Consider the following 12192-nt stretch of genomic DNA (forward strand, 5'->3'; position numbering starts at 1 on the left):
GGTATGGTATTGGATTCAGACTCGGATCTAATTGGGTCTACTATAAGAGAAACCATACCCGGACACCATAAAAACTACATGAACCAGACCTGGACCATACCTGCTAAAATAATATTTTTTATCATTTTTATATTGAAAATTTACAGGGCTTAATTAATTGGAACTCCGGTCAGGCCCGGGTCTGGTATAAAATTTCACAAACTATTCTGGGGTCCATGTATTAATCCGACCTTTGGGTGTGGACCCAGGTATTCTTATTTGTCACTATACCCGGACCCTGTAGGGTTTGCAGGTTGACACCCCTAGTTGTACGTAAACAGCAGAAAAGGTCAGTCATATTATTTGATGAAATTACATTGAGGGGAAAAGCTGTGAACCAAAATTTTGCATTCACAAATCAATTGATCCTTCCAACTAGATGTGTCAAAGGGGCGAACCCCACCACCCGGATCCGACTAGGAGGAATCAGTATGGGATCCAGAGACTTGATTGGATTTTTCATAAGAAAAACCATACCTGGATCCAATAAATATTACATAAACCAGACTCAGCCCATGCGGCCTGGTAAAATAATATATTTAAGTTTTTTACATTGAAAAATTGCATATCTTAATTGGAACTCGAATTGGATCCATGTTTGGGATAAAATTTCGCAACTGGCCTTTTAATAATCGGACCCCTTCTTTTGTTACCAAACCCTGACCCTACTGGATCCAGTATTTGGCGGGATCGGGTCACCCTACCTCCAACCAGCGTAGTACCACGTCTAGGAATCAGAAGTACGTAGTCCTTGACAGTCATGGATGTTCTGCCGGCTGTCTCCATATACCTTCGAACCCACCAAATGTATAAGCTTGTTGCAGATGAATGAAATGTTTATTCTTTCCTAAAAAAAAAGGATGCAAATGGGTCGGACCAAAGAATGTCAGATCCTGGATGAAAGTTTTGCAAATTTTGGCTGTTCCGGATCTGACTATCCCATGTATTTAGTTGTTCCCGATCCGAACCATTTGAATCCCTAAAGCAAGGCACCCTTATGCTAACTGAGAACGAGGGGAAATGGTCGAACCAAAGAATGTCAGATCCTGGTCCAGATTTGAGCAAGCATGTGAGATCGGATCAGGATCATTGAGTCCAAACACAAAGTTTTATCCTTTCCATGTAAAAGGCACTAGTGTTCACCCATTTTCATTGGATCTAGCATCGAGCTCATATCTGGACCTGCTTCCCTTACACTCGGGCATAATACTGCCTCAATCAAGGGATCACCACATTGCCAGGTGATTTTTTGTGTCATTTAGGCGCATCATAACCTGAAAAGATCAGATGCAATATGATTGCACAAATATTTATGCATTAAGCACCTGATCACCCTCCATCTTGGGCACAGGGCCTGTCAGGTGTGGGACCCAAGACCTGCTGGAGGGCGATGAAGTGCTTAATGCACAAAATTTTGCAATCATATTGCACCTGATCCGGACTCTATCATAAGTTCATAACTATGAAAATATCAGAATATTAAGAAGCTCAAAAGGGGCTAAAATCGTGTTAAAATTTTGCCATATATTAAAAAGCAATGATAAACTAAACTTATTGTGATAAAATTGATTTTCATCAATTACCTTAGCCTCAACCTTCCACACATGCTAAACATAATGGACTATGACTTAGGAGAGCAATTGGGTAAGCCCTTAATCATCTGGTTAAACAAGATATAGCACAAATTTGAAAGATCCTGTTTGCTCTTATCTGGTTTAACAAGATATAGCACAAATTTTGTTATGGGTATCCTCAGACGTAGTACTTGACAAAGAACATTGAGAAACTTTTGGCATGGTATAAATCCTCAAGTTAGTTCATCAACAACAAGCATCTTAGAGAAAACAATTTACAATTGTATTGCCACTGATGCCTTTCATAAACCACCCCTAAACTACCTCAAACAAGATAAGCAGCAGCAACACAGAACCAGAAGCTGCTCTATGGGGAGTTAGGACTTTAGAGACACACCAATTATCCAGAAGTTGGGGTTAGGATAGGGAACTCTATTCAGGATAACTGCAATGCAATTTCCTGCATATCCCACTTTTCAGGATAAACGGGATGCATCGAATGACCCCTACATTCGTAACATGCTTCAGAACTTAAAGATATGAATCTATTTCCAAACAGTCACACCATCTGACTCTAATGCGATTTGACAAATCATGTCCAACACTTAATCTTCATTCAGTAATTTTTTTTTCGGCAACTGCAGAATACAAGCAAAAAAGAATGAAAAAATAGTCGATTATACATATTCTATGCACAAGGCGTGAGGCCTATGGTGTGTTCTTTTAAGCTTTACACAAGCGTTGAACAAGTAGAGGTCGTAGGATCCCACAATGCAGGCAGTAGAAACTGACGCCCATTGACCCCATTTGCATTGTAGCTCGCACCACTGATCGAATCCACCAGCAATTCCCCTGCATAACCTGGGTACGCGTTCTTCCCATACATCCCTGGACAGGCAGATGCTGCTTCCATAGGAGCAGTGGCTGGTCCCTGAAAGTAGCCATTCCCAAAGGGGTTGGTCACTGTACCAGCCAACAGGCTTGCAATGTTTATGATCATCCCATCCACACCCACATCACCATTTGGTGCCACCAATGGTGGTGTCTGAGGCCCATATAGAGGCTGGTGGAATGGCCAAGCACACTGTCCTGGGCATTGGGTCTCAGAGTTACCCACCCAGATGTACGCAAACTTATCCTTCAAACCTTTAGCCAGTGGAACAGAGTCATGGAGACCACAGCTGCTCATGCAGAACCCCTCAACTGCAACATCCTTGGATGTGAGGACAAGAGTGATGCCATTGGGAGTGGCAGCTTTGGCAGCCAGGTCCCGGAATTGGGCCCTCTTGAGTGACTTCCCCAATGAGTACTTCTCATCCAACACCTGCTTCCCCAGCAACACCCTAGTGGTGCTGGGCTTGCCTGCTTTGTTCATGTATCTCTCTGTGAGCTTCCACCATGATGACACAGAAGGGTCTTTCTTTTGGTTCTGCTGGTTGAGAGAGGTAATGAAATCACCAACAATGGACCTCTGAACGGCTGTGAACTTCCCATACCAAACAATGTTGATGGGGAGGGTGCCTTGGAGCAAGGCACCCTTGTGGTAGGCGAGCACAAGAGGGGGTTGCTGCACTAGAGCAGTGAGCCTCCTCCCAGCAAGGCATAACTGAACCAAACTCAAAAGGAGAACGATCTTCACAAGGAATGCCATATTGTTTGCTCACTCTAAGGACACAAAAGAGAAGATAGGGTTTAGTTGGTAATGAGAGATTCAAGGTATCAGAGACTAGAGAGGCCTTGAAAGCTTAAATCCAGAGGGATCGGAGGCTGGTGTGTGTCTGAGAGAGGTCAGGTGGCCTTAAATAGGGGACTCATGATATGGGCACCCCTTTAATTTCTAGAGAGAGGGGGAGAGAGAGAGAGAGAGACTCTTATTCATGGCAGCTTCTTAGCACCGGACACGGATCACGGGATTCCCTCCTTGGTAGGGCAGAAGGAGTGCAGCAACAACTGTCAGCCAATCGTTTTCATTGATATTTTAATTTAGTTGTGTTGGGGAAGGCAGAAGCTGCCACTTTCATTCCGCAGATGGGCAGGTGTATCTGGAGTCTGGACCAGCGAGTGGATAAGAGCATCGCAAAATACGCCTACATCTAGCCTGGCTTTGATTGTGTTGGATCAAGTTTGGCACCTTCCTGGTGCACATGATCAAATGAGTATGTATTTTAACAGTAGGTACAATAATTGGAGTCAGTATATAACTTTGATTTTTTTTTTCCTTTTGCATTATTAATAAGGAAATTGGCTAGGATTCCAAACCCCATAGTTGAAACTTGAAACTCACAGTGGGAGGTAGTTTTCACCAAATCTGACCCGGTATAGTCAAAATAGTAGGAATCACCTTTGGATCGTATTTTTTTTAACATAAAAATTGGATTTTTTTTGAAGTTGAAATTTCGGTATTGTAGGCCATTGATTTGTCAACTCCTGAGGCATACATGTCAGAAAAACATTATCCAAGGACTGGCTTTTACTAATCCAAACATACAGATCACATTAATTTAGAGGGTCAGATGTGAAAATAAATAAGTAAAAGGAATATATAGAGTTTCACTGGGGGTTTGAGACCCATGAAAGTAGCAAACATTATCCTGCATTACTAGTTGACAAGGTGATGGCTAATGAAAAAAATGGAAAATGCATGCAAGACATATATGAAAATATCAACAATCATTGGGTGTACTCTCTAATGGGCAAGGGTGACTAGAGTTTACACCAATGAATTCACGAGTGAGGTGGTTTTCTCTGGTTATCAGAAATAAAAAAACAAAGAACAAGACACGAGTTGTATGGTTTTAAATATCATAAAAAGGAAGAGAGTTAAATAGTTAAAAAATGTAAAAAAATAACTAAGATGTGAAGAGAACGATATACGATAGGAAAGGTGAATAGAAAAACGATAATCAGCTTCATTCTCCTTTGAAAGGTACAGAATATACTTACATGTGATAACGTTGGATACGTTCTCTCTCTCAATATGGTTACAATGTGTTCTCTCAATGTGGTTACAATGTGATTTGTTATTTCTATCAATATAGTTATTCCCTTGATCCACGCGAGGACTGTTATCTAATGACATGTGCAGCATATATCAAGAATGGTTTTCCTAATATCTAAATGTTACCGTAAAATGTGAAATATAACAGCAGTCAATCACTTATTTTACGTGATATTTTCAATACGCCTCCTCAAGTTGGAGCATGTGGGTAGAGCATGCCCAACTTGGACTTCAACAGTGAAAATTGTTCAATGCCCAAGGCTTTGGTGAAGATTGCGAGGTCATGTGAATGAATTGTGTACGAATCAATCCACTTTTGATTTTCTTGCGGATGAGATAGCAATCTAATTCAATGTGCTTTGTGAGTTTATGGTAAACAGGATTGGCAGCTATGTGCATAGCTGCTTGGTACAAAATAGAACCATGAATGAGGATGTTGGATTCCCAGATCCACCAGTAAGTATTTGACCCAAGTGAGTTCACAGCTGGCCAAAGCCATGGAGCGGTATTCAGCCTCCGCAGGCGATTAAGATACTGTATATTGTTTGTTTGATTTTCAGGATATGGGACTGTCCACAATCATGGTTCAAGAGTGCCTTTGAGATACTTGAGTAACCATAGTGCTACCTCCATATGTGGTTTGCGTGATTGACTCAGAATGTGGACAACAAATAAAATATTGGGTTGTGTGATTGTTAGGTATATGAGATGCTCAATCAAATGCCGGTATTTGCTAGGATCATTTAGAAGGACACCATACTCATTGTTGATCTTCAATTATTGTTCAATAAGAAATGAACATGGTTTGACTCCCAGATAACCTATGTCTTCCAAAATGTCGAGGACATATTTTCTTTGAGGTAAAAATATGCCTTGTTTGGACCTAGTCACTTTGATCCCCAAGAAGTATTTGAGTTGGCAAGGGTTTTTAAGACAAAACTAATCATTGATATGAGATTTGAGCTCAGTAATGTGGGGTGGATTATCACCAGCTATAATTATGTCATCAACGTACACCAATAAGAACATTTGACTTTGCTTGTTGATGTGAAAAAACAGAGAATAGTTTGCCTTGGATTGAATAAAACCAACTAGGTTCAGGTATGAGAAAAGTTTGGCAAACCAATTTCTAGAGGACTACTTAAGTCCATATAAAGATTTGTGTAAATGGCAAACCTATTGTGCTCCCTGACTATAAAAATCATGAGGCATTTTCATGTACACCTCCTCGTCTAGCTCTCCATGAAGAAAAGTAGTGTTGAAATCAATTTGGAAGAGATCCTAATTATGTATTGTAGCAATGGCAAGTAAGCATCGAACTGTAATAAGTTTGGCTACAGGGGCATATGTTTCGTTGTAATCAGGGTTTTTAATATGAGTGTACCCATTTTCAGCTGGGCATGCTTTGTACCGTTCAATGGATCCATATGATTTGTATTTGATCTTATAGATCTACTTGCATTCGACGGGATGTTTTCCTTCATGTAAGTTTATGACAGACCAAGTGTGATTATTTTCAAGTGCTCGAATTTCTGCAGCCATGGCATCCCACCAAGTTTGGTGTTTCATGGCTTGGGCAAACGTTCTTGGTTCAGAGTTTTGAGTAATGGCAGCTAGGAAAGTGCAGTGACTGTGAAAGAATTTTTCATATGTGAAGGATGACTGGTAATGAAAACCGCACTAGATGAAGAGTCTGATTGAAAGACAGGAGTTGCAATGTAACATTTATAGTCCTTGAGGAATGATGGTGGCTATCGGTTTCGATCAGATTGCCAAACGTGCTGGATGGGATCCAAGGATGCAATATGGGTGGAAATTGGATCCACTACATTAGAATTAGGAAGACAAGATAGAGATGGTGGATCATGGGTGGTTGTGATGTTAGGATCAGTCATACAAGGTTGGGAAGTTGGACCAGGTAAGGTCATGTCTTGAGGCTCAAGAATCATTAGGGCAGGGTGTTGTGATTATCCTTGTCAAGGGCATCATGACCTTGAAACGACAATTCAGTTTAATAAAATTTGACATCACTAGTAACAAAAATTTTATTGGTTTCAAGGTCATAAACACAATATCCAATTTGACCATAAAGATATTCAACAAAAATGCATTTTTGAGCATGTTTGTCAAACTTGTGAGTGTGATGAATATTAAAAGCATAACAAAGACACCCAAAAATACGAATGTTTTCATATTTGAGCGCTTTGTAATGGAAAACCTTATAGAGCATCTTTCCCATTAACAGTTTGGAAGGGATGTGATTTATCAAATAAGTTGCAGTGAGAATGCACTCACCCCAAAATTTAATGGGTAAGTTAGCCTGGAATCAGAGAACCCGAGCGACATTTAACAAGTCCCGTTGTTTGCATTCGATGACCCCATTTTTTTGAGGGGCCGCCACACAATTATGTTGGTGGTGGATCCCATTTTTATGAAGGTATGAAATCATATCATTGGAAAAAAAATTAGTTTCATTTTTCGAATGAAGATTTAAAATATTGGTACTAAATTGAGTTTGAACCATTGAAAAAAAAAATAACGAGATCATAAGTGTCAGACTTATATCACATGAGGTATATCCACGTGCATCAACTATAATCATCGACTATGGTCAAAAAGTATCTTGCCCCTAACATGGATGGGGTTTGATAAGGGCCCCAAACGTCACAATAGATTAATTCAAATGACTTGAGGGTTGAAATAAAACTGTTTGAAAATGGTAATCAAGTTTGTTTGGCTATATGACAAATTGAGCAATGATTATGAGAAATGTATTCATTCACTTTATTGAAATTAATAAGAATTTGAAATCTAGAATTTGATAAGTGTCCAAGTTTAGAATGTCAAAGGGATAAAAATGAAAAACATTCAATGCATGTTTATCATTAATCTAAAGAGCATAAAGATGGCCCTGCAGCCTAGCCACTCCAATCTTCATCTCCGAGAGTGGGTCTTGAACAATACAATGATTTTCTTTGAATACAATTTCATATTTAAGATCTTAAATTAATTTGCTAACAGATATGAGATTAAATTGAAATTAAGAAACATACAAAACATTGGACAATGTAAGGTTTGGAGACAAGTTGACATTGCTGATATGGGTAACATGAGTAGAGGATCCATCGGGTATCCCAATGGGCAGATAAGCTATGGTTTTGGGGAAAGGCATATTATTTAAAGATTTTGTCATGTGGTTTATGGCTCCCGAATCAATGATCCAAATTTGAGACATAGACAAACAAACTGAGGGCTATGAGAAATTACCTACGAGGTTAGCTATGGGTGGTGAGATTTGGTTACCTAAATTCACAATAGCGAAAATTTTATTGTATTGTTATTGAGTGTGTTAACGAATGACATGATTTGAGCTTGACATCTCTTGATTGGTGGAGGTAATGTTGGCATTGGCTTGGCCGTTGGATTAAGCATAGAAGGAGGAGCCCCTTGATCAGTTGGGAAACTCGTGAAGGTAGTAGCACTTAGCTTTCAGATGACCCAGTCTATCACAATGCTCGCACTTTGGTCGTGCATGCCCTTGGAACATCTTGGGTTGGTCGACCTTTATAACTTGATTGGGTATGTCCACGACAACAACCATCAGTTCATGCACAAGGATTAGCCGAAGGTCATGTTGTCACTCTTATCGGACGACCAATGCATACGCCTTGGAAATGGTCAACACTGGAGTAATGAGCAGCAGTTGAATGGGGATGGCACTATAGCTTTTGTTGAGGCCCATTAGAAACTGCATGAGTGTCTCTGGTTGTTGCAACTCCTGAATGACTTTCATAGTTTTGCATGTACACAGAGGGATATTAACATATGTGGACATTTCATCTGACATACCTTTCAACTTGGTGTAGTAGGTCGTTACTGATGATGATTGTGCTTTGTTGAGATTAATTATATCTTGTTGGATTTGATAGATCCTTGGGACGTTAGACTGAGAAAATCAATCATGAAGCTCTGCCCAAATTTTGTGTATATGACGTTGGATGCAAGTTCTTTGTTCATGGAGTTGAGAATCCATGACATGACCATATTGTTGCATCGCTCCGAGGCAACAACATTGGGTGTAGGTGAACTAGGTTTGGTAATCTTCTCATCGATGAAACCTAGTTTTTTTGTGTGCTTAAAGCCATGTACATTGTTTGGTACCACATGGAGTAATTATCTTCATTGAGTGGTTGATATACCAGCGAGTTGTCAGGATTGTCGAAATAATGAAGGAAGAACAGATTCGTCAGTGAGTTTGGGTTGGTCATCGAGTCGTTTATGTTGGTGGTGGTCTTGCTGCTATTATTGGAATCCATGGATGATAAATATCATATTCACTGCTCTGATACCATGTAAAAAAAATAACTAAGAAGATGTGAAGAGAATTATAATAGGAAAACGATAATCAACTTCATTCTCCTTTGAAAGGTACATAATTTATTTACATTGTGAACGTTGGATACATTATCTCTCAATATAGTTACAATGTGATTCATTATCTCTATCAATATGGTTATTCCCTTGATCCACGCGAGGACTGTTATTTGATGGCGTGCAACATATATCAAGAATATCCAAATGTTACAGTAAAATGTGAATTATAACAGCTGCCAATCACGTATTTTACGTGATATTTCCAATAAAAAAGAAGATATTTGCCAAACCTTTTGATGTGTCGATAATATGACATATTACACATTTCCACCTCTCTTACAGGAGGGTGTTCCTCGACTAGCATCATGGGAATGGAATAGATAAAAACTAATCTTGTTTCTAGACAAATACCACTGTACTTACCATCACAGCAGAAACTACCAACTCATAGGCAATAATTTAATCAAAATAAAAGGGTTGGAATACCTTAAAAGAAAGAGATAAGTGTATATGAAAATACTATCATGTTTGAAGCAATCAACTTCTGTCTTATATACCAGAGTTTAGGGTGCATCACCTAACAGCTTGACAGGTCTGATGCTGGTTAATCGTGGCAGAAATTTTACAGGCATTTATTAAATATATACAAAAACGAAGAAGGCACCAAATCTTCATAATGTAAAAAAAAGAATCCCCTTATGCATAACTGTCAATGAATCAGAACTAAGCAAGGAAAAAAATTTGTTTCATTTAATGCTTCTGTCTATATGATTACCATCTTACACCGGCTATCTGATCTTCATTCAAATTCGAATGCTCCTTAGAAATTGACGAGTACTTTTTTATGTGGCTTTTTTTTTGGATTTATAACCCGAAGAAACCGCACTGGGCAGGAATACCTGGTCACGCTGGCTCAGCCTGCCATGCCTACGGTCATCGTGCCAACAGCATCCGAGGCTAGCACCCGTGCCCCCGGGGCCTATTTTTTTATGTGGCCATGAAATACAGAGTATTAATTATGATCATGCAGGAAGTTTCCCTGTAATGAAAACCAAGGGCATTGCCAATGATTTTGGTGAATAATATCATGTATTCTTCATAAGGGCACATACTGGCGAGAAAACAGAAAAATGGTTAGAATTTGTTATTATTTTTAACCAGAAAAAACTACCTCACTCGCGTGCTCATTGGTAGGGGTGGCAATCGTGTCGGGTTGGTGGGTCGACCCGACGGGTTGGCGGGTCAGCATACCTCAACCCGAACCCGACCCGTTTATTAAATGGGTCGGCTGTGGCAAACACGAACCCGACCCGTTTAATAAACGGGTAACCCGACACGACCCGCCAACCCATTTAATAAATGGGTTGGGTCGGGTAAACTGGTTCTCAGGTTCACGGGTCAGGTTGACGGGTCGGGTTGATGGGTTAACGGGTCGGGTTGGCGGGTCGACGGATTGGCGGGTTGACGGATTGGCAGACGGGTTGTCGGGTTGACGGGTTGACCCACCCGCCTAACCCGTTTATTAAACAGGTCAGCCGGGTTGGCGCGCGGGTTGGCATACCCCCAACTCGAACCCGACCTGTTTAATAAACGGGTTACGCGGGTCGACCCGTTTATTAAACGGGTTGGCTTAAGCCCAACCCGAACCCGCCTAAGAGGCGGGTTGGCGGGTCGTGTCAGAAATTGCCACCCCTACTCATTGGTGTAGGAAGTACACCGGAGCTGATGGCGTGCATCCTTGGGCTTCAAACTCATGATGTCCTTCCAACTTAGTGACATCCATAGTCACCCCTACCAGATGAACGGAGCCCTTGTGGCTAGAATTTATGAAATTGGCAATGTGTAATGTTATGCTAAGTATATTTTTAAGTACATATTGTTCCTGAAGTTAATATTCCAAGAGTATGCCAAAACATTAGTGGCTTGACAATAGTCATGCTTTTGTCGGTTTAAGCATCTTTCTAGATGCCTGAGATCCTCAAGGCTCACACAAAGTTTGGACCAAGGGTGCTAGCTAGGAAGGAAACAGAAACAAGAAACATGTTGGCAAACACGACTTTCTAAAGTTTCAGGAGTCATTATATATATATATATATTAGAATGTAGGTGCTTAATGATACGTGCTTAATGATACGCGCTTAATGGGTTTTTCCGGTTTTTTTGTTTTATTTTTGAATTATGTCTATACAGATGGGATCTATGTATTTGATTTTACATGGATCAGTTCTTGAAGTGTTTGATTTTGATACATGGGTGGGTTTTTATAAGGTTCGAAAAAATGATGACGATCCAAAATCTTTGTAAATTTTTTAGGCTCCAAAAATCAATTTTTCATCGAAAACACATGATCTCGGTGTGGATTTCTCGTAAATCGACCATGCTCAACACATTTATGAGGTCAAAACTGCAAAAAAAAACATCGAAAGAGCTGAAAAACTCATTAAGCATGTATCATTAAGCACCTAAGCTCTACTCTCTCTCTCTCTCTCTCTCTCTCTCTCTCTCTCTCTATATATATATATATATATATATATATATATATATATATATATATATGAGAATTGAACACATTAGGCCTCATTTCTCATTTTTTCCTAAGGTTTTAAGTGTTTTATGATACATTTAAATCGTTAGATGTGTTTAGCATGCTCGATTTAGTGGAAATCGACTCTTGAATCATGTTTTTTCAATAAAAAACATTTTTCTAAACCAAAAAAAATGGGTACCTTCATAGCCATTGATTTTGGATCACCAGAAAAACCTATATATAGGTCAGATTTCGGTGATCCAAAAGCCGGTTCTCACTAAACAAAACATATACATCACATCTATGGTGTTAGATATGAGAAAAAAAATACTTAAAACTATGATTTTTGAAAGGATCTAACGAGACCTAATAAAAAGGGGCCTAAGAAACACATTACTCTCTCTCTCTCTCTCTCTCTCTCTCTATATATATATATATATATATATATATATATATATATATAACATTAAAGTAGTTGTGTTTAACATTAGATAGATTCAACCTTAGAAAGATGATTAAAATACTCTTAAAAGAATGAAACTTTTGGAAATGCATGGCTACTTTTTGGCATTACTGGTCTTTTGAACTTGAAGGGATTGAAAAGTCAAACACCTTTTTAAAAAAAGTAACTTTATAAATCCAACAAATTTATATTTTTGGACTAAAAAAGTAACCATATG

At 39.3% G+C, this 12192-nt stretch overlaps 1 protein-coding gene across 1 annotated transcript; it reads right to left on the reverse strand.

The window, feature by feature from the left end:
* Window positions 1–2210: 2210 nt before the first annotated feature.
* Window positions 2211–3405, reverse strand: LOC149816339 (protein PHOSPHATE-INDUCED 1-like). Its single transcript, XM_089987544.1, has one exon. The coding sequence runs from the start codon at window positions 3262–3264 to the stop codon at window positions 2344–2346; it is 921 nt and encodes a 306-aa protein (XP_089843670.1). The 5' UTR covers window positions 3265–3405; the 3' UTR covers window positions 2211–2343.
* Between the last annotated feature and the right edge of the window lie 8787 nt (window positions 3406–12192).

The sequence above is a fragment of the Nuphar pumila genome, chromosome 14 (genome assembly GCF_984573655.1).
Source record: "Nuphar pumila chromosome 14, dmNupPumi1.hap1.1, whole genome shotgun sequence".
In the NCBI taxonomy this organism is placed as follows: domain Eukaryota; kingdom Viridiplantae; phylum Streptophyta; class Magnoliopsida; order Nymphaeales; family Nymphaeaceae; genus Nuphar; species Nuphar pumila.

Bases quoted from the DNA above. Each gene is read 5' to 3' on its own strand.
- LOC149816339 (XM_089987544.1), bottom strand. From the start codon at position 3,264: ATGGCATTCCTTGTGAAGATCGTTCTCCTTTTGAGTTTGGTTCAGTTA.